The sequence below is a fragment of the Meles meles genome, chromosome X (assembly GCF_922984935.1).
Source record: "Meles meles chromosome X, mMelMel3.1 paternal haplotype, whole genome shotgun sequence".
NCBI lineage: Eukaryota > Metazoa > Chordata > Mammalia > Carnivora > Mustelidae > Meles > Meles meles.
In genome coordinates, this window is record NC_060087.1 from 32,671,547 (window position 1) to 32,695,292 (window position 23,746).

At 40.8% G+C, this 23,746-nt stretch overlaps 1 protein-coding gene and 1 pseudogene across 1 annotated transcript; one reads left to right on the top strand and one right to left on the bottom strand.

The window, feature by feature from the left end:
* Nucleotides 1-225: 225 nt before the first annotated feature.
* LOC123934593 (60S ribosomal protein L23a-like) lies at nucleotides 226-689 on the bottom strand. The gene is made up of 2 exons (XM_045994746.1): nucleotides 501-689; nucleotides 226-381 (listed from the first exon to the last, which is right to left on the bottom strand). Exons 1-2 carry the CDS (start codon nucleotides 687-689, stop codon nucleotides 226-228), a joined length of 345 nt encoding a protein of 114 aa, XP_045850702.1.
* A 7,773-nt stretch (nucleotides 690-8,462) lies between these two features.
* On the top strand, nucleotides 8,463-8,968 carry LOC123935330 (annotated as a pseudogene).
* Nucleotides 8,969-23,746: the final 14,778 nt, after the last annotated feature.

Genomic DNA, 23,746 nt, shown 5'->3' on the forward strand with positions numbered 1-23,746 from the left:
GAAATACCACTGCTTATTCTCTGAAGGGGACTCTGGTAAGTCTTCCACTTGGGCCCATTATCTCTCAGTCTTTTTTGGTTGTTGTTGGTTTAGTGAAAAAGAACAAGTGGTAGTCCCCTAAAGATAAAAATTAGATGTTATTTTTATTTTTTCTTTTTCTTTTTTTCCTTTATATCTTTTTGTGGTGAAAAAATTTAGATTTAGATTTAGCAGGCTGGTCTCAGCTTAGATGATTCCAATTTTGTTGACAATATCCAAAGCATTCTGGCCAGGTGTCAGTTGAATGCATGCCTTCTCTTTGTCAGGCCTGTTTATGATGTTGACCTTGGCCACATCAATGTCACAGAACTTCACAACCGGTTTGATCTGGTGCTTGTTGGCCTTGACATCCACAATGAACACAAGTGTGTTGTTGTCTTCTTTTCTTCGTGGCTGACTTGGTAGTCAAGGGGGGACTTGATGATGCATAGTGGTCAAGCTTGTTTCTCCTGGGGCCACACTTTCAAGAATATTTGGGCTGCCTTTGGAGAGGCAGCATCTCGGGCTATGGGAATGTAGGTGATGTGCGGATCTGCTGTTTTTCCCTGACTGTGGAGGCCTTTTAGCACCACTTTCTTGGCCTTCAAAGCCTTTGCTTTGGCTTCAGCTTTGGGAGGGACCAGGGCTTCCTTCTTCACCTCCAGTGCCATCTTCATGAAAGGGGTATTGTTTTCCATTTCCAGTTATGGTAGTACTGGGGTGCCTGGCTAGCTCAGTCAGAAGAGCATGCGACTCTTGATCTTAGAGTCCCAAGTTCAAGCCCCATATTGGGAGTAGAGATTACCTAATAAGTAAATTTAAAAAAATACTTTTTAAAAAATTTTGTTTATTTCTTTGACAGAGAGAGACACAGTGAGAGAGGAAACATAAACAGGGGAAGTAGGGGAGGGAGAAGCAGTCTTCCTTTTTTAAAATTTATTTTTACTTTTTATTTATTTTTATTTTTTTGAATTTATTTTTTCAGTGTTCCAAGAGTCATTGTTTATGCACCACACCCAGTGCTCCATGAAATACATGCCCTCCTTGATACCCACCACCAGGCCTTCCCAATCCCTCCTCCAAAATCCTCAGTTTATTTCTCAGAGTCCACAGTCTCTCACGGTTCATCTCCCCCTCCGATTTCCCCCAACTCACTTGTCTTTTTGCTGAGCAGGGAGCCCGATGTGAGGCTCCATCCCAGGACCCTTGGATCATGACCTGAGCTGAAGGCAGATGCTTAACAACTGAGCCACCCAGGTACCCCAATTTAAAAAAAATATTTAACAAAATTATGGTAGGGGATGCCTAGGTGGCTCAGCTGGCTCAGCATCTGCCTTTGGCTCAGGTCAAAATCCAAGGGTCCTGGGATCAACTCCAGCATTGGCCTCCTTGCTCAGTGGGAGCCTGCTTCTCTCTTTGCCTGCCATTCCCCCTGCTTGTGTGCTCTCTCTCTCCCTCTCTCTTCGACAAATAAACAAATAAAATCTTAAAATAAAATTAACTTAACAAACTTAACATTGTAAAAAATAACTAAATAAAAAATAAAAAATTATGGTAGTACTAAAGTATTTTCTTTTAGGCTCTAGTCTTCCTCAGCCTTTTACAGACTATAAAACCAAGAAATACTATTGTTAAGTTATCCAGAAAAATCAGAAACCTGGTGTGGTGTATAAGTGAGGTATATATTGTGTTTGAGGTGAGGGTATGAGAAAAGGAAAAAATAATGGGAGCATAAGAAAAATGAGTTTTATTAAGTGGCCTGAGAGATAGCTCAGAGTTTTAGCATTTTTTTGTAAGCAAGTGGTCTGTCTGTGTTGTCAAAGTACAAAGGAGGTCCACATATTAATTTCTGCCTAGACAAGGAGGACAATAAGGGAAATATGTGAGCACCAACTTCAGAAGCCAAAAAATTAATAAATATTTTGAAGAATCGTACAGAGATCTCCTTATGCCTTGGTACCATGGAGCCTGCTGACTTAATGCAAATCACAGAAGGTTGCTAGGCAATGCAGGTCCTGGTGCCTGTCAGGTGACTCTGTTATTCTTATAGAGTGCCTGCCTCTGCTTTCTGAGACAAAAGATTGCATTTTGTTTTTCAAGCACGCAATAATTTTGTTTTGTTTTTGTTTTGTTTTACCCATTTTAAGCCTGTGATATCTCAATCTATGTACTTTTCTTGAGAATTACTTGTGTATTCCTATCAAAAACTAGACCATAAGAAGATAGGGAAATGTCAATATTAGAGATGTTTTTCACTGAGTTGATGAGGGAAATGGGGATTAACCCTGATGTTAATGTAATTTATGTGCAGAACTCCTTCTAACATATGTCCCTGACATCTTCCAAAGTCACATGGTCTGCAGGGAACAAACACCGTTACTGAGAACATTTTGGAGTGCTTAGAACTAAATGAATGCATGGAAAATTGACCCTTAAATTGCATGGAAATGAATGCATGGAAAATTGACCCTGAAATTGCATTTTTATATTGAGCATCATCTTACTTTTCCTGTAACATCACGCTTATATTTCTTTATAGCCTATATTCTTTATTCGCTGGTCTATCTATACCTGAATGTCAGCTCCCTGAGTCTGGTGGAGCACAGTGGCATTTTTCACACACAGTCTAAAGCATATAAATGTTTGCTGGAACCAAATTCACATAGATGCAATTATAGTGGCTTAAGTTTAGTGCAAGTGTACTTTTGCCTTATGTGTTCTCACACATAAAACTTTCTTCCTAAAAACATTTTAACTTTGAATATTAATTTTGTGAACAGACTAGAATAAAACATATTTTATTTTTGACTTTCATAGAAAAAAGTATCCTAGTCTATACATAGAAATGTTTGCCCTTTGTTGCTCCTATTCTTATGAGAATAAACTGGACAAACTGAAAATTAATGACTTTTCTTGGGCCCATCAGAGGACCGAGATCACAGAGCTAATTGCTATCTCAAAATCTGAAGAGACAAGCATATCCAGAGAGACATATCCAAGATCTGTTTACCTGGAGAAGAAGTTAATGGAACCATGACTTGTAGGCACATGTAAATAGCAACTTTGATGAACAGCGGGGGCTGGGTGTGGATTAGCATGAGGGTGAGAAATTCTTGGAGGGCCACAGTCTTAGGACACTCTCTACACTTTTATGGTCTTTGTCTCCAGGAGCCTTATCAGACTGTCATGGTGAAATTCAATAACCATCCCCTCCTGGCTCTGGCAAGGAAAATAGAAGAGCAACCATTGTGAAATCTATTCTAAGCTTTCTCCATAACAAAATTCTACAGGGAAGGGGACTTTCCAAAGACTTATCCCAGCTAAGAAGAGGGAATTACTCCCATCCCAGCTTCCTCCACTCTTCCTTGTCATAGAAGGCATTTGAGGGGGTGAGGGCAAGGGAGCACAGTCAACAAGATTCAGGGCTTCAAGGAAATAGATGAGGATGATGCAACCAAGGAAGGCAATATGAAGCTGAGTGGGTGAGTGGAAAGTTATACCACTGGAGAAACTCTTGCAAAGGCCACAATACACAGGGCGGCTCAAAGACTTAGATTTAAGCAAAAAACTATAGAATAGGGCTCCCATTCCCATATGTTACTGCTTCCCCAACAGAGCTCCAGTATGATAGAGTGGATAACAGTTGAAAGAGCCACATGACAGACTCCCCCTGAGGAGGTATACTCAAGGAAACCAAAATTCAAGAGGAGGAAAAAAAGTAAGCTATAAGAGTTAGAAATGTGTGGCAACTACAGCTACTCCAAACATTAAGCACAGGTACACCCCTAGCAAGACTGAAATAAAAACACACTAAATGCAAACAAAAAACAAAAACATACACACACATATATACCCTAAATGCCTGTTTACCTTAGTTCCCATTACCTGATACAACATGTCCAAATTTCAACACAAAATGGAAAGGCTGAAAAAAAAAAACAAAACAAACAAACAAAAAAAACCAAAATGGAAAGGCTGGATAAAAGGTGAGGAAAAACAGTCTGAAGAAATAAAACAAATATCAGGATGAGAATTACATATGGCACAGATGTTGGAATTATTAGAAAGGAAATTTAAAATAACTGACTAATATGTCAACAGTGGTAGTGGGGGAAACATGACAATATGAAAGAATGGATGTAAATGGGTACAGTAAGCAAAGTGATGAAAATGCTAAGAAAAAATCAAAAGTAAATTCTAGAAACAAACAAAAAACAGTATCAGAAATGAAGAAAACCTGCAGGGACACCTGGCTAGCTCAGTTGGAAGAGTATGCAACTCTTGATCTCAGGGTTGTAAGTTTGAGCCCCATGTTGCTTGTACAGATTAGTTTAAATAAATAAAATTTTAAAAAGTAAAAAAAGGGAGGGTGCCTAGATGGTGCAGTCAGTTAGGCATCTGACTCTTGGTTTCGGCTCAGGTCGTGATCTCAGGGTCCTGGAGTCAAGCTCCACATCTAGTTCCCTGCTCAGCATGGAGTCCACTCGAGATTCTCTCTCCCTCTCCCTTTCCCCCTCCCACTTGCGCTTGCTCTCTCTCTCAAGTAAATCCATCTTAAAAAACAAGAACAAAAAGAAAAGAAGAAAACCTTCAATGGCTTATCTGTAGATAGTGGATACCTCTCAAACTTAAATGCAAAGAGAAAAATAAACTCAGCATCTAAGAACAGACATATAATATAAAAACGTGTAAATTATGTGTAACTGGAGTGTCAAAAGCAGGAAGAAGAACAAAACAAAAAATATTTCAAGTATTCATGGCTTAGAACTTGCCAAAGTCATTGACAGACACCAAACCACAAATCCAGGAAGCTTGGAAAACATGAGTCAGGATAAACATGAGAAAGAAAACAAAAACAAAACAAAACAACAACTGTTGGCAATTTATTACAGGCATGAAGGGCTGGTTCACATTTGAAAATCATCAGTGTTAGTCACCATATCGTTAGGTTAAGGAATAAAACTTGTACAGTCATATCAGTTTCTGCAGAAAAAGCATATGACAACATATGACGTGCATTCACAATAAAAACTCTTAGCAAATTAAGAATAGATAACTTTTCTCACTTTTATAAAGAATATCTAGGGGTGCCTGGCTGGCTCAGTCAGTAGAGCATGTGACTCCAGGTCTCCAGGTTGTGAGTTCAAGCCCCATGTTGTGTGTAGAGATCACTTAAAAATTAAAAAATTCTTGGGGCACCTGGGTGGCTCAGTGGGTTAAAGCCTCTGCCTTCAGCTCAGCTCATGGTCCCAGGGGTCCTGGGATCGAGCCCCGCATCAGGCTCCCCTCCGCAGGGAGCCTGCTTCCTCCTCTGTCTCTGCCTGCCTCTCTGCCTACTTGTGATCTCTGTCTGTCAAATAAATAAATCAATCCTTGGGGAAAAAAGATTTTTAAAAAATTTAAAAATTCTTAGAAGAATATTTCCAAAATTTATAGTTAATAGGTGAGAAATGGGGTGCTTCCCCCCCATAATAAGGAACAAAGAAAAGGTATCCTCTCTTACCACTCCTTCTTAACATCATTCTGGAAGTTCAAGCTAGTGCAATAGACAGGTAAAGAAATAAAAAGCTATTCAGATTATAAAGGAAAAAATAATACTGTTTTTATTTATAGATTTTATTAAAAGATTTTATTTATTTGAGAGAGGGAGCAAGAGCACAAGCAAGGGGCAGGGGCAGAGGGAAAAGCAGATTCCCTGTTGAGCAGGGAGCCTGATACGAGACTCAATCCCAGGACCCTCAGATCATTACCCAAGCCAAAGGCCCATGCCCAACTGACTGGAGCCACCCAGGCGCCCCTCAGAGATGTTTATCGAGAAAATCCTCAGTCTTCTGGGAAACTCTTGGGAAAAAAAATCCTGGGCAAATAAAGCAAGGTTTCAGGATACCAGGTCAGTATACAAAAATCAATAAGCAATGAAAAATTAAAATCTGAATTTTTAAAAAAAATATTATTTATAATGGCACCAAATAAATAAGTACTTATGTAGAAAACTAACAAAATATGTACAGGAATTCTATGCAGAAAACTACTTAGCACTGGTGAAAAATAAAATCAAGATCCAAATGAGAGCTGACCCATGTTCATGACTTAGAAGAGTCAATATTGTTACAATATCCATTATTCTTAACTCAATCCATTCAATCTCACCAAATCCCAACAAGCAATTTTGTAGGTATTGGCAAACTGATTCTGAAGTTTATGTGGAAAGGTGAAACACCTAGATTAGGCAATATAATACTGAAGAAGGGCACAGTTGGAAAATTCACATTACTTCATTTCAAAATCTGACATAAAGTTATAATGATCAGGATAGTCTATGGTACCGGAAAAGAACAGCTCTATAGAGCAATGGAATGGAAGAGATTAGAAAGCCCAGAAATTGATACCCACAAATATAGTCAACTGGACTTTGACGAAGAGGTAAAAGCAATAAAATGGAGAAAGATAATCTCTCCAACAGATGGTTCTGGAACATCTGGACATCCACATGCAAAAAATGGAATCTAGATACAAATGTTGTAATCTCAAAAATTAATTCAAAATGGATCATGACCTACATTTAAAATGTAAAATAACATAGAAAATCTAGGTGACCTTGGGGTGGACCGGGACTTTCTAACCAACTGAGGCACCCAGGTGCCCCGATCGGGACTTTCTAGATACAATACCAAAAGCATGACTCAGGAAAAAAAGTTGGACTTATTTAAAATGTAAAACTGCTCTGTGAAAGATAATATTAGCAGATGAAAAGCCACACCCTTTGCAAAACATGTAAGATAAAATATCTAAAACATACAAGGAATTTTTAAAAACTCAATAAGAAAACAAAACCCGATTAACAAAATAGGCAAAAAATCTGAATAGACACCTCATCAAAAGAATATATACAAGTTGCAAATAATCCTATAAAAATATGCTCTAAATTGTGCGACAACTCTACTTGAATAAAATACATTCTAGGGGCGCCTGGGTAGCTCAGTGGGTTAAAGCCTCTGCCTTTGGTTAAGGTCATGATCTCAGGGTCCTGGGATCGAGCCCCGCATGGGGCTCTCTGCTCAGCGGAGAGCCTGCTTCCCTTCCTCTCTCTCTCTGCCTGCCTCTCTGCCTACTTGTGATCTCTGTCAGATAAATAAAATCTCAAAAAAAAAAATTCTAAAAACATGCTCAGCATCATGTCCTTAGGAAATTACTAATTAAAACACCACATACCTTTTACAATGACTAACATCCAAAATAATCACAACACCAAGTACTAGTAAAGAGATGGAGCAACAGGAATTTTCATTCATTGCTGATAGGAGTGCAAAGTGGTATAGTCAGTTTGGATGGTTTTTATAAAAATAAATGTAGTTTAAGCATAAGATCTAGCAATCATACTTCTTGGTGTTTTCCCAATTGAGCTGAAATCTTAGGTGCACACAAAAAACCGCATATGGATATTTATGGCAACTTTATTCATAATGGCCACATCTTGGAAGCAACCAAAATGTACTTCAACAGATGTAAACTGTGGTACATCCACACAATGGCATATTATTCATTGCTAAAAAGAAATGAGCCATCAAGGGGCGCCTGGGTGTCTCAGTTGGTTAAGCGTCTACCTTCAGCTCAGGTCATGATCCCAGAGTCCTGGGATTGAGACCCTCATCAGGCTCTCTGCTCAGTGGGGAGTCTGCTTCCCTCTTCCCCTCTCCCCACTCAGGCTTGTGTGTGTGCATGCACGTACACACTCTCTCTCTGAAATGAAATCTTTGGGGGAAAAAAATGAACAATCAAGCCACCAAAAGAATGGAGGAAACTTAAATCCATATTGCTAAGTGAAAGTGACCAATCTGAAAAGGCTACATACTGAATGATTCCAACTAATGACATTCTGAAAATAGCACAACTATGGAGACAGTAGAAAGATCACTGGTGGCTGGACGGCGGTGGGGGGCGGGGGATCATTCATGGGGAGAGAGAGGGCTAATAGGTAGAGTATAGGCAATTTTTAAAAAAGATTTTATATATTTATTTGAGAGAGAGAGAGAATGAGAGCCAGCAAGCATGAGAGGGAGGTCAGAAGGAGAAGCAGACCCCCATGCCTCCCTCCCACTGAGCAGGGAGCCCAATGCAGGGCTCGATCCCAGGACTCCAGGATCATGACCTGAGCCGAAGGCAGTTGCTCCACCAATTGAGCCACCCAGGCGCCCAGCATAGGCAATTTTTAAGAGCAGTGAAATTATTGTTCTCTATGGTACTGTAATGCTGGATACATGTCATTATGCATTTTTCAAAACCCATAGAGTATAAACCATAACAAAAGAATCCAGGTGTAAACTGCAGAGTTTAGTTTTTAAAAATGTATCAGTACCAACACCTCATCTCAGCTGGTCCACCTGAGAGATTCCCTGAGCACCAACCCCATTCCCTCTGTGGTCTCCCATTTCTGCTCCAACAAGATGAAAGTAATTACCATGAACCAAGAGAAACTCCAAACTGCAAGCCCAAGTGCGCATTGGTGGGAAAGAAACTGCTCGCCTGAAGAAGAAGGTGGTTCATAGAACGGCTACAGCGGATGATAAAAAACTTCAGTTCTCCTTAAAGAAGTTAGGGGTAAACAGTATGTCTGGTATTGAAGAAGTGAATATGTTCACAAACCAAGGAACAGTGATCCACTCTCACAACCCCAAAGTTCAGGCATCGCCGGTGACAAACACTTTCACCATTTCAGGCCATGCTGAGACAAAGCAGCTGACAGAAACGCTACCCAGTGTCTTAAACCAACTTGGTGCAGACTGTCTGACTAGCTGAAGAAGACTGGCTGAAGCTCTGCCCACACAATCTGTGGACGGAAAAGCCCTACTTGCTGCCAGAGAGGAGGAAGATGATGACGTGCCAGATCTTGTGGAGAATTGTGATGAAGCTTCCAAGAATGAAGCAAACTGAATTGAGTCAACTTCTGAAGAAGATACAACTTGAAGAAGTTTCTGGGAGCTGCTAGTTTATATCATGCCTCCTTTTTTTTTTAAAAAAGATTTTATTTATTTATTTGACAGACAGAGATCACAAGTAGACAGAGAGGCAGGCAGAGAGAGGAAGGGAAGCAGGCTCCCTGCTGAGCAGAGAGCCTGAGGAGGGGCTCAATCCCAGGACCCTGGGACCATGACCTGAGCGGAAGGCAGAGGCTTAACCCACTGAGCCACCCAGGCACCCCTGCCTCCTTTTTTATATTAATTATTTTTATTAACATATAATGTATTATTTGCCCCACGAGTACAGGTCTGTGAATCGTCAGGCTTACACACTTCACAGCACTCACCATATCACATGCCCTTCCCAATGTCCATAACCCCACCAATGTCCATACCCCTCTCCCCCCGGCAACGCTCAGTTTGTTTTGTGAGATTAAGAGTCTCTTATGGTTTGTCTCCCTCCCGATCCCATCTTGTTTCATTTTTTCCTTCCCTACCCCCTCCCAAGCCCCCCATCCTGCCTCTCAAATTCCTCATATCAGGGAGATCATATGATAATTGTCTTTCTCTTATTGACTTACTTTGCTCAGCACAATACCCTCTAGTTCCATCCATTTCATTGCAAATGGCAAGAATCCATTTCTTTTGATGACTGCATAATGTACCATTGTATATATATATACCACATCTTCTTTATCCATTCATCTGTTGATGAACATATAGGTTCTTTCCATAGTTTGGCTATTGTGGACATTGCTGCTATAAATATTCAGGTGCATGTGCCCCTTCGGATCACTACATTTGTATCTTTAGGTTAAATACCCAGTAGTGCGATTGCTGGGTGGTAGGGTAGCTCTATTTTCAACTTCTTGAGGAAACTCTATGCTGTTTTCCAGAGTATTATGCCTGGTTTTAAAAATTTTGTTCATGAATCTGACAAAATCTAGATCTCTTAATATTTTTAAGCCCAAGGCGTGCAGCTCTTTTCAGTTTTTGCTTATACACAATTCATTCTTTGCAGTTAATTAAGCTGAAGAAGCCTGGGAACACAGTTTGAAACAAGGTTAATAAAGTTCTTTGCCTAAGGGGGAAAAAAGTATCAATGCCAAAAAAATGTATCAATACCAACTCATCAATTGTACAAAATGTACTATACTAATGCAAGACATTAATAGGGAAACTGTGGTGGGGGGAGGGAGGTTGAAGAGATATATGGGAACTTCTGTCTTTTGTGCTCCATTTTTCTGTAAACTAAAACTGCTCTTAATAATTTTTAAAAATAAGAGGAATTAATTGTCAAGTCATACAGAGACATGAAAGACTCTTAAATGCACATTGCTAGGAGAAAGAAGCCGGTTGAAAGACTACATGTGGATGGTTTGTATCTATACGGCACTCTGGAAAAAGTAAAACTATAGAAATGGTAAATAGATCAGGATTACCAGTAGTTCAGGGTGTGGTGAGGATTAAATATGTGAAGCAAAGGGCATTTGAGGGGGCAAGGAAACTCTTGTATGATTCTGTAATGGTGGGCACATCACATTATTAATTTTTCAAAACCCATGGAATTTTGCAGTAGAAAGAGGGAGCCTTTCCGGGTACAGTGAATGAACGGGGTAGTGTTGCTTGCTTCTTTTTGTAACACTGCTTCTTTGAGTGAACACACTGAATAAAACAGCTAACTTAGAAATGGAGTTTGGGGACTTAATGTATTTTTAAGTTGGAGTCTGTCTATATTTGGATTTTTCATGGAGTATTGGGGTTAACATAGACAGCAGTATAAATGTGCAGCACTTCAAAGGAATTTTGATGATAATAATAATAATAATAAAGAAGCTGCCGTGTAAAGATTTAGGACAAGAGGGGCTTAAAAACTGCCCCTCTATCTCAGTCGTCAATTTGTTCCATCTGTCTCTAGATTTATGCCTATATAAAGGCAATCACATGCTTGGTTCTGTTTGTTTTTCTCCTGTTTGATGCTCATGTTCAGGAGAGAAGTGTTTTCCTGTGCCTTGTTTGCCGTGGAATGATCCCCTGAGCCCTGGAAACATTTGAACACCGTATTGAGGCAGGGGACCTCTAAGGTCGCAGACTCCTCTTCCAGGTTGCCCCCCCCCCCCCGCCGCAACCACCACTGCTATGCGTGTGTGAACACACGCATGCGCGTGCACGCACACATACATCACTTACTTTCCATCCACGGTCTGTATTCAGTTCTTTCAGGGCTGAAAGCCCTCAAACCTCCGAGTATTTGGCCATGCTATTCCACCTGTTAGGATTTCGTTTCCTCCTCTGCCTGGAGGCCCATCTTTCTGGCTAATCCTTACCTGTCGCTCAAGAATCCAGTAGCTCGCGGCTCGGCCTTCCTCACAGACACCTCCCCGTCCTCCGGCTGACTCAGAGACGCTGGGTTTTCATCCCACCGTCCAGCGCTGCAGGCCCCGGTTTTCCTCCGCATGTCCTCTTCCTCTGCTGGGCATCGTGCAAGTCCGCGGTGCTCGGTTACTGGTCTAACTTGTAATAAATGAGGGCGGGACCCCGTGATGCTGCACGAGGGGCTCTGGGTGAAGAAGTGTAGGGAAAACTTTCAAAGTGCTCCTGGAATGAAGGCACAGAAAGAACAAGAAGAAAAAAGTTAGCAGGAAACTAATAAATGTGCTTGAGATAGTCCACTAAATTTCTACACACTTTTCATGGGAAAAAAAGGAGGGGGGAGGGAGGCTTGTTTACACAAAAGCATAAATTGCTAGAATTGATGGGCCCAGATCCCATTTTATTCCCCCAAAATAGAATGTTAAATTTCTTTGTGAAAAAAGCAGTGGGAAGCCCTATCTGCTGGTCATATTTATGGCTAGGTTTTTGCAGAGATGTTCTTATGACTTATCATTTATCAGTTGCTTCTTATGAGCAAGCAATTCCCACCCTAACCGGGCGCCAAGAGCCTGGTGGTTGGCAGCTGCAGATAGGGCCACATCTACAAGTCGGAGAAGGAAATGCAGGGCCAACCAGACATCTGCTACCAGGCGTCCTGTACCTGGTGTGTGGTGATCGGTAAACCTCTCACTGAAGTCATATGCTATGTGTCCTCATGGCACTCACAAATCACGCCTTTTTTCACCACCATCTGTAGCAAATCAAGGATAAGCTAACAGCCTCACTGGTAAAAACCACTTAGGATGACCAGGGAGAAGAAGGGGGTCCCTGGGCTGCAGGAAATTCTACTTTGAGAGGGCAGAGTTGAAAATCATAAGGCATTTGCAGATTCGACCTGTGTGGCATTGTTTTCTTGGCACAAGCTCCTTGACGATGTTTCCAGAATGTAGAAATCAGTATCTCGAGTAACATTAGCTCTTGATGACCTGGGTCAAACACCTGTCATGAGGTGTATGCGTGCACAGTATTGTCATGCAAACCCCCGGCTTGCCACCACACTCCGCTGGCTGTGCAGTTCACCATTTCAGATCGTCCCCCTCTGAACAAATAAACCAAAATGCTAAGTCTGGGATATTTTTCCCCACCATCAAGATTTCTCTCACCTTCTGCTATTTCTCCAGAGGTATTTAATATTTTCCATTCACTCAAAAACATTTCTGTTTCGTTTTATTTTGTTTTGTTTTTAGATTTTTGTTTTTAACTCATCTGTACATCCAGTGTGGGGCTCGAACTTACAACCCCAAGATCAAGAGTCATGTGCTCTACTGACTGAGCCAGGCAGGTGCCCTCAGGAAATAATTCTTTTAAATGGTACCTGTAAATGTTCACATTTGGCTTTAGCACCAAAGTGACAGTATATAAGAAGAGAGATATCTGCAATCCATCATATGCAGGAAGATTAAAATGAATTCTGTATAAAACATTCTAGAAAATGAGATAAAATCCTCCCATGTTCCAGGAGAGGATGTGGTTTTCTCCTTCCTGTGGAGAAATAAGTTAACAAAATTTACTTGAATAGATGCCGGGACATAAAATATCACAAGCAAAATTTAGCCGTGTATTGGAAGGAGGTTTAGGAGGAGGAGAAAATGACAGGATACAGGCAGTAATTTTAAACCCAGGACTCATAGATGAATAGTGTTTCAAGGAAAACATGATCATTTCCAGATAGAAAACTAAGTATTTACTCCCAACAAGGCTGTTTTAAACTTTGTCTTTGAAGGAAATAATACGTGGGTGAAAAATGCCTGTCAGAAATGCCACATGGAGTCATATTAGAATCCATCCCCACTTTTTTGTTTCACTCAGCTCGTAAGGCCTAGGAGGAGAGGACTTTCTTCCAAATTTATTTTGATCTAACAAAATACTTATTCAATCATATGCCCACATTTCAGTCATTTGCACTTCCACGGGAACAAAGGGATTCTCGTGGAGGCTGCCGGTCCCAGTTGAGCACCTTCTGAGACCCGATGGCAGGTGTAGACCCAGTGCCAGGCAGTCAGAGTGCTTCTCTGGGGCTTCAGCCCTGCTCAGCCCCTCTCTGATGGTGAAGCTGTGAGGACAAGAGCCATTGGAGCCAGACTGAAATGAAGTGAAATCCTTTTTTGTTGTGTTAAAAAGCACATAAAAAATTAAAAATCTAGGGGCACCTGGGTGGCTCAGTGAGCTAAGCATCTGACTCTTGATTTCTGCTCAGGTCATGAACTCAGGGTTGTGAGATCAAGCCCCATGTTGGGCTTCATGCCCAGCACAGTGTCTCCTTAAGATTTTTTCTCTCCACCCTCTGCTGTCTCCCTACTCGCACATGCACTCTTTCTCTAAATAAATAAATCTTTAAAAAATTTAAAATTTTAACCGCTTTTAAGTATACAGTATAGTAGTGTTAACTGTAAGGACATTGCTGGGCAAGAGATCTCTAGAAATTTTTCATTTTACAAACTAAAAATCTATAACTCTGTGAAAGGCAACGCCTCTTTTCTCTGTCCCTGTAGCTCCTGGCAGCTATCGTTCCACTTTCTATTTCTCAGAGATTAACTAATTTAAATACCACCTATAAGTAGAATCATGCACTAATTACCCTTTTGTGACTAGCTTCTTTCACTTAATGTCTTCAAGTTTCGTCCATATTGTAGCACATAACAGGATTTCTACCCCTTTTAAGGGTAAATATTTCATTGTTTGTATATACCACATTTTCTTTATCTATTCGCTTGTGATGGATATTTAGCTTGCTTCCACCTCATGGTGGTTGAGAATAATGCTGCAGTGAACATGGGTATGCAAATATCTCTTGGAGATCCCGTTTTCAGTTCTTTTAAATATATACCTACAAGTGGGATTCTTAGATCATATGATCATTCTGTTTTTAATTATTAGTGGGGCTTCCATATTGTTTTCCACAGCAGCTGCCCCATTTTACATTTCCACCAACAGTGTATAAGGGTTCTGATTTCTCTACATTCTCACCATTTTCTGGCTTTTTCTATTTTTTTTTTAATATTTTTTTATTTATTTGACAGAGAGAAATCACAAGTAGGCAGAGAGGCAGGCAGAGAGAGAGGAGGAAGCAGGCTCCCCGCAGAGCAGAGAGCCCGATGCGGGGCTCGATCCCAGGACCCTGGGACCATGACCTGAGCCGAAGGCAGAGGCCTTAACCCACTGAGCCACCCAGGCGCCCCATATTTTTTATGTTTTTCAGTAATCTCTACACCCAATGTGGGGCTTGAACTGACAACCCTGAGATCAAGAGTCATGCTCTCTACTGACTCTGCCAGCCAGCTGCCCTATTTTTTTTTTTTAATTGGAACTTGTTGAGCTTCTGTAAGACCATTATTTCAATTCTTTGTCAGTTAATTCATAGAAGTCTGTTTCTTCAGGGTCAATTTCTGGAGATTTATTTTGTTTCCTTGAGCTATATTTCTGAGTTTTTATATGCCTCATTATTTTTTTGTGCTGAGATTTGAGTATTTGAGAAAACATCTACCACTTTCAGTCTTTGTGGACTGGCTTTGTACACAAGACTGGCTAGGGATTCTAGGGGCTCTCAGACATTTTCTGAGGATGTGTTTTCTCTGTGTTTGCTCATGTAGTTTCCCAACCATACAGATTTTCCAATTACTTTTTCAGGAGCTTAGAATTTTTTGTTCCTTCCGGTGTCTGTTATGGTTCTGTAGGTTTTTCAGTGCTGCAACAAGCCACTGAGGTCGTCTTTGCTCTCAGTGGTCCCCAGACTTGGAAAATCAGCTTCTTCCACACGGGCACTCTGAGTCAGGTGTGGCAGGATCCAGTTCCTGCTGGAACATTGGATGTATGCTCCTTTCTTCTCTTTCGCTTCCAAGAAAGAAGCACTGAGTTGAGTGTTTTCTTCCAGTCACAACAAGCTGTGTTGGCTTTGGGGAAGGACCATGATGGGTGAAATGCAGTAATTTTTTTTTCTTTTTTACCCATTTCAATAAGGCTGTTCCCTGGATTTGTCCTTTCCTGGGGTGCTGAGTCATCTTACCTGGTTTCTGGAACTCTCACAAAGGCTCTCTCTACCATATATTGTTGTTAAGTCAGTGTCTCTGTGGGGAATAAGGTCGGAGGTTTCCTGTTCTACCATCATGCTGACTTCACCTCTAAATCTCCATTCATGTTTTATGATAAGGATCAATCTCTGGGAGAAGAGAAATAAGTTTTATATACTGAATAATTATAGTAGCTAACCTTTAATGTCTTGAATGTTTTCTACAGGTTTGATGCTATGCTTATTAGGAGCTATGATATGTAATGAAATTCTCACAACCATATCAACAAGGAGTCCAAATATCACTTCTTTCTCCTAATTTACTAAATAAGAAAACTGAAGGAGTTTATTTAACAAGGTGGCCTAAGAATGTCTTTCTAGTCAGTAGTAGGAGAGGGATGCACAAAGCAGTCTAAGCCCATGGTCTATGGGTTTAACAAGTTGCTTCAAAGTCTTTAGTATTTGAAACTGAAGGATTTGATAAAAGTCAAAAACAAATAAACAAGCAAACAGAATCCAGAAGTGATTTAGTATAGAGTTAATGTGAACTGCATTGCTTAACATTATAGGAAACCAATAAAGGAATTTTGAACCAATATAAAAAATTATAGGAAACTAATAAAGCATTAAATAACACAATATGACAACAGACAGTATATTTTTAGAAGTTCTTACTTTAGAGAAGGGAGAATGTTTAGCTTCAAGTTGATTTAAGCCTGGTAAATGTACCGTTCAAAGAGAAATGGATTTCCACTAGTTTCTGCATGGGATTATAGTTCTGCCTCTGGAGGTAATGCTGCATGCACATTAGGAAAGCCCGGATTAAAGTGTTTTAACAAACCCTAGATCTGTTTAGTCAAAGGAAACCTCCACGCATGCTCCAGGTGTCATTTTTCTATGCCCAGTCCAATGGAGAGATTTATGACAAGTTAGCTCCCCCTGGGGAGGTCATGTTAGACTCCCAGAAAACCAGCAAAACCCTATAAAGTGATTCCATCCACCCCTCACTAATATCTTATTCAAATTTCCCATGATGCACGATTCATAGAGTATCTTCTAACACCTTCTAGTCTGTGGAGTTTCTCTTGTGATACTCAAGGTTCAACTTTGATATTGTATTTTTATTGCAAGTAATGTGAACAATTTCTAAAGGTAGTTTATGCCAATAAATTGTCTTCAGCTACCTACTTTTTCTGTATTGTCATTTTGCTTTCTCTTTTTGTTGTCTTTCTCTTTTCTCTTTTTGTTGTTGTTTTTGTAGTCAATACTTCCTATCAGATAGAGAAGACTGAAGGGCATGGGCCAGATATTTTCATCAGATATAATTTTTGTTCTAAAATTCCAGAAGTTAGGAAATAATAGCTGATATTTTAGAAAATGTCACTGATGTTTTAGAAAATACTGATGTTTTAAAAAAGCGAATAAGGGGTGCTTGAGCGGCTCAGTCAGTTAAGCGTCTGACTCTTGGTTTCAGCTCAGGTCATGATCTCGGGGTCATGGGATTGAACCTTGTGTCAGTTCTGTGCATGCTTCAGATTCTTCCCCCCTCCTTCTGCCCCTCTCCTCTAAAATAAATAAATCTTTTAAAAGAAAGCAAACAAGTGGGGCACCTGGGTGGCTCTGTTGTTAAGCCTCTGCTTTGGTTCAGGTCATGATCCCAGGGTCCTGGAATCAAACCCCACATCGGGCTCTCTGCTGGGCGGGAGGTCTGTTTCTCCCTCTTCCACTCCCCCTGTGTGTGTTCCCTGTCTTGCTATGTCTCTCTACGTCAAATAAATAAATAAAATCTTAAAACAAAAAAGAGGAAAGAGGGGGTGCGCCTAGGTGGTTCAGTGTGTTAAGCATCTGCCTTCGGCTCAGGTCATTTTCCCAGGGTCCTGGGATCTAACCCCACACTGGAGTCCCTGCTCAGCAAGGAGTCTGCTTCTTCCTCTCCCTCTGCCCTCCCTGCCCTCCCCTGCCACTCACTCCTCTCTCTCTCTCTCTCTCTCTCAAATAAATAAATAAAATCTTAAAGAAAGAAAATAAAAGGAAAAAAGGAAGGCAGGAAGGAAGCCACTAAAGACTAATACTGGTTCAGAATTTTAAAAAACAATATTATGTTTCTTGTTTATAATTTATGACTTTCTCAATTATCACTCACCAAGGACTTAGCTGATTCACAAACTAGTGGCCTCCAAATTAACCCTCCCTGCCTACAGCTTCTTCCCTTCCAATCCTTTAAATTATCAAGTAGTAATTGTTGCTAAAGGTAAAAAAATAAAAAATTAAAACAGTTTCCCTAAAGGCACACTTTCTAATACATGCAGCATATATAAGAAAGTAAATTTAAATGAAAAGTACAAATGCAAAAGAAAAACAATCAGCAGTATGGCACAATTTGAGTAGAACTTCACATGTTATTATTCACTACTGCCACTGTCAGGGCTCATTAGTTCTAGAGAAAAGTAAGAATATGCACGAGGGAAAATAGAGTTGGTCACTTCCTCATACTGCTTCCTATTCCCTCAGCAAATATTGCCATTTCTCTCCACTTAAATGGATAATGCTTTGTATTGGTCCTTGAAAAACTCCCCTTATGCATTGAAAGTCACTTAATTTGCCCTCATTACCTCTGCGAAATTCTATACGGGTATTTATTACTCATTTTGCTATTCCTGAGCAGGACTGTAGCTAAGGAACTTGTTTCCAGGTTACTGAGAGGCTACCTTAAGAGTATTCCCATCTTCTCTGAAATAATCACTTGGCAATACAAAAAACAAAATGATAATCGCGGCTATGTCTACATGATAGCAAAATAATCATGATTTATCTGAAAAAAACTATAAGCGCATCTCTGGAACTATATACTCAAATATGAACTGACAGGTTTTTCATATTCTCTTTCTAAATTGGTATTGTAAAGATAGAGCTGAAGTGTGACAAGGTCCAAGATCATAGCTGAAATTCAGAGCAGTCAATTTTAGGAATAATCCATACATACTGTAATTTTTGACACATATTAGCAGAATTTGTTGCCTGTCAATCATGTCCGTCCTTTTAGTGGCATTTCCACCATGAGGCATTTCCTCTGCCTGAGATACAGCAGAGTGTGAAAGGCCACTCATTTCTTTAGATGCATTACTTTCAGAGCAACGAGTAGAGCATAACAAGATCTTCATCTGGTGTCATGGTGACAGCTTGGCTCTCTTCTGTTGCACGAAAATCTAAACTAGGGCGAGCATTTGTGATGTAGTGAAGAGACACCTGGCTTGGGTGACAAAAGAAGTCTTCTGTGACCCAGATCTGCCACCAGCTTAAGGGAGGAACTTGGAAAGGTCCTCTCTAGCCCCTTTTGGCCTCACCGCTCTCAGCTTGAGAAGAAGGGAGAGAGAGAGAGGAAGAAGGGGAAGGAAGGGAGGGAGGAAATGAATCAGGGGAGAAGAAAGAAGTATGGCAAGCAAAGGGAAGGGAAGGAAATAAGGAAGTAATGGTGAGAGGAAGGAAATGATAAATGAGAAAGGGATACAATTTTTTAGAAACATGAGTGTTATTACATCTGCCCAGAGAATTCACATCTCATCTCCTGGCTTCATTCCGTGCTTCCGTTTAAACAGACATTTTTGTTGTGTTCATTCTTTCAACAAATGTGTATTAAACATCTACCATTCGTAAGTGTTACACTCTGTGCAGGGGATAGAACAATAAATATCACCTCATGCCTCCATTCACAGTTTTCGGGGTGCTGTTAGGGTGATATGCAAAAAAGACAATTACATCGCTGTCGCTTCCCTGAATAAAATCAGTCACAATGAGGATGGTATTTTCTCCATCAGAACGTGTTTTTTGTTCTCTTTTCTGTTCTGTTTTGTTTCCTTTCAGTGCTCTTCAGGTATCACTTCTATGTTTTCTGACAACCCCACTGTTTTGGGGCTTTCCTGGCTCTAGAGCAGATAGCAGAGCAAATCAGGAGGTAGGCTCTCCTTGGCTGACACAGGATTTCCTTTATGTTTTGCCAAGATCAGATTGAATTTTACAACTTCATCTTTCAGTTCTTCTTCTACTTTATTTCCCCTGTTTTTCTCCCCCCTCTTTCAGGTTTTCCACCCATTGTATGTCAATCTGGTGGTAAGAGGGCTGCCCTAATGATTGTCCTGAAAGGGCCATTTCTCCTAAAACCTCTCACCTACTTTGTCTGGTAGACCAGGACCAGGGGCTGGGGCTTACCACACAGATTCGTGTGCACCTGTCTTCCTACTCCCAGGAATTCATCCAAAGAGCCAGGAAGAGATGGTTTAGGCCAATAACTAGGTTCATCCTCCTGTTAGATCCACTGTGATACATCTATCTCTTGTTTTACCTGCAAAGTAATTAAACTGGAAACAAATTCTCTAGGTCATCAGAACTTTTAAGGTCCAAACACTCTTGCCATCTGTGTTCTCTGGAAATTATTGGGTGGCAGATTGTGCTTGGCCGGCGTTCTCTGTTCTCCTAACAGGTATTTAACAACAAGTTCAATACTTTCAAAGTCAATACTTAGTAAACATCACAGCTCATTTTATAGGTGTGGAAGAATGTTGGTATTTCCATGGGCAGGCTCAGAAATACTTTGGAAAATATCTTTATGTGCTTTCCTGCCAAATTCCCCAGTAGACAAGTATGCTCACTTCCTACTCATTGCCAAGCTGTGTTCCACAGCCAGGGCCAGGATACAGACTGTTTGCAGCCTCCAAAGGAAGGAGGGTTTGACTATTAGAAGGCAAACACTGGGGTTAATAAGCCCTATGGTCTAAATCAACTTGGCCACGCATGCTTATTGAGTTATTTTTGGTAGATATATAAGAGTGGTCAAAGAATTTGAGATGAATAGGGCCCCAAAGCCTCACTTCTGGGTTATAAAAATAAACACCAGCTTCAGACCAAATTCTAACATATACCCATTTATTAATTATCTTTTATTAAGGGTTCATAAAGCAATTCATGCAAGTGGCATGGAGTGGCATCTGATAATTACATATTTGACAGGTACCCTAGAGGATCCTGAAGCACACAGAGATGTTGAAACCACTGTCTCAAGCTGTGCATACATCAGGGTTGATGCCTGCATTAGACGCCTCCCATTTGGTCTTTGGGGGCTGGAGGAGATCAGGAAAAAGCTGCTAGAAGGATGCCCAGGGAAGGCAACATTTGAGGCTGATTGCATGTGTATTACATATGCTCTTCAGCTTTTTTTAAATTTTTGTAAAGCATAGAAATTATCTGTGTATAATTACATACAGAGATGTGGAACCCAATACAGGTCTGGTGAATCCGCATGCTTGCTACAGGGCAGTCCCTGTGTATTTTGCAAAAGCTCCGTCGTTGAGTCTAATGGACAGCCATGTTTGTCGATCACTGATATTGAGCTAGGTAGAAGCCACTTTCTGTTTCTCCAAATCAAGTTTAGAGTTTCCAGCAACAGAAAAACACCACACTTTCTGTACCCAGAGCTGCTATTAATTAGCACTGTGTCACTTAACGTCAGACGTGTCACTTAACGTATGAGAACTTTGGTTTTCTCACATCTGTAACAGCGAATACAGATAAGTACAGATATCCTGATAAAATATCATCCCATGCCTAGCCGTCCAAGTAGCCACAAGTATGGCAGGAGGCAATATTTTGTTAATAACCAAGGTTTTCTTTCTCCCATTATTTTTGATGATCTTGTACACTCCATCCATTGGCTTAGTGGCATTCCTTGAGTCAGGGGAGGACTTGCTTGGCTGAGAGTAGATAAATCAAATGTGTTCCTGAGTAGATTTTTTAAACTCCTAGACACACAAAAGTTGTAAAAACCTGGCTTCTGGTAAACTCAACTTCGAAGGAAGCAAACCTAGAGTTTATGCCATATGCATTTAACTCTAAAGGGCCATATGTGGATGGGACAACAAATTTCCTGCCCCTGGGCATGTAAAGAACCCATATATTTGCTTTAGGGAAAGCAAAATATTTCACAGAGTCGATCAAAGCAGTTAAGTTGTACATAAAATGCCCTAGGATCATGTTCTAGGGTTTGGTGTGCAATAGAAACGCTATCTATCCTGATAGATAGGATTAGTGGGACCCAAACATAAAGAAGGATTTGTGAAAGTCCCCTGGAAAATTTCCAAAGCCAGTTTGGCCTCTGAAATCTACAGTACCGAGTTGTAAGTGCACATCCCTCAACGTGATTGGAGGGGGAACGTCCAAAAGTGGCCTCTTTCCTTCAGAGGGATTTAACATGACTGAGAATGGGCTAGAAGCTCAAAGAGCCCTCAAGGGGTGCCTGGGTGGCTCAGTAAGTTAAGCGTCTGCCTTCAGCTTGGGTCATGATTCCAGGTCCTGGAATGGAGCCTGCTCCCTATCAGGCTCCCTGCTCAGCGGGGAATCTACTTCTCCCACTCCCTCTGCCCCTCCCCGCCTTGTGCTCTCTTTCTCTCTCCCTGTCTCTCTCTCTCAAATAAATCTTAAAAAAAAAATCTCTCAAAATGATAGGAAAATGAAGACACACATTAGTTTGCAATAAACTGGGCATCAGAGAGCAGAAAGGACACGGGCGTTTGAGGCACAGAAGTAGTGTATAGATGTTAGTCAATAAAATCTGTTAAGATTATACATGTCAGAGGTGCCTGACTGGCTCAGTGCATGGGGAATGCAACTCTTGATCTCAGGGTCATGAGTTAGAGTCCCACATTGGGCATAGAGATTCCTTAAAAACTTTTTTTAATTAAAAAAAAAAAAGATACAGGGGCGCCTACATAGCTCAGTGGGTTAAGCCTCTGCCTTTGGCTCAGGTCATGATCCCAAGGTCCTGGGATCGAGCTCAGCGGGGAGTCTGCTTCCTCCTCTCTCTCTCTGCCTGCCTCTCTGCCTACTTGTGATCTCTGTCTGTCAAATAAATAAAAAATCTTAAAAAAAAGATACATATCAAAGCTAACACAGGTTCTTGGTTCCAATGTGAAGTTATACATTATCAATCTGTCTCATCCATCCATCCATCCATCCATCCCAAATGCCAATGATTTGTAAATCCTCCCAGAACAGGACAAATAGAAGTGCTGGGGAGGTAGAAATTCCCTCACTCCCCTCCCAGGGTTCTCCTAGCTGGTTAGGTCAATTAAATTAATACGAGACAGATTAATAAGAGAAAAAGCCAAAACTTTATTACATGTACATGGAGGCCCCCAAATGAAGTTGAGTCCCAAAGAAATGACCCAGGCAGGTTTTATACATTCTAGACAAAGAGATAATAACTCCGTGAGCACTTGCCAAGATAAAGAAAACAGGTATTTGGGAGCTTTAATTAGTAAAGGAATTCTAAGCAGAATTGGGGCTGAAGTAGTAGATTAATGAAAAAGTAACAAGGTTTATTTTTATAGCCTTCTCAACTTTGAAGTCCCTGTCTCTGGTGAAAAGGATATCTTTTTTACTTCTTAGGAAAGGGAGGGTGCCTTTCATGTGAGAGATTTTTTTCCTGCTGTCAAGGAGACAGAGCGGAGTCTCAATGTCCTTGCACCGATTATTTCCTAGGTATCTTCAATTCAAAATAACCAGTATGCCGTTGTGTCATATTTTGGGGTGGTCTGCCCTGGACCCCTATAGAAGGAGAGAAGTGACAGGAAGTTCCTGAATTAAGAGAGTACTATTTTAGGGCACCTGGGTGGCTCAGTGGGTTGGGGCCTCTGCCTTCGGCTCGGGTCATGATCTCAGGGTCCTGGGATCAAGCCCCGCATCGGGCTCTCTGTTCAGCAGGGAGCCTGCTTCCTCCTCTCTCTCTGCCTGCCTCTCTGCCTACTTGTGATCTCTCTCTGTGTGTCAAATGAATAAATAAAATCTTAAAAAAAAAAGAGAGAGAGAGTGCTACTTTAAAAGATTGAATTTCAAAGCAGAACTTACTGAATGTACCTTCAATTTGGAAGATTAAATTTTCCACGACTGAGCTGAAACGAAAATTCAAGATCAAAATGTGGTTACAGAGGCAAAAGATAAGGACTTGTTTGCCCTCCTGTGGTTGGTGCCTGTATCCAACATTTCTCAACCTAGGACAGTTTTGCTTTCCTGATTAGAAATAAACTATTTACACATTACCTAATATCTCTCCCCTTTGATGAATACAGTAATTAAGTCTCTTTCCAAAATTTAGCCTCCTAAAATAGTGACTGTCTTACACAAAGCTGCTCATGGTTGGGTGGATAGCAAACATACACAGCGCTCACTGTTATCTGACTTAGGCCCAGATGGTCTCACATAATCCTTAGTTTATTTTTGATAAACAGTGCTCCCCAAAAGTTGGAAGTGGGGAAGGGTATTTGCTTCTCTATAAGCTTCTCTG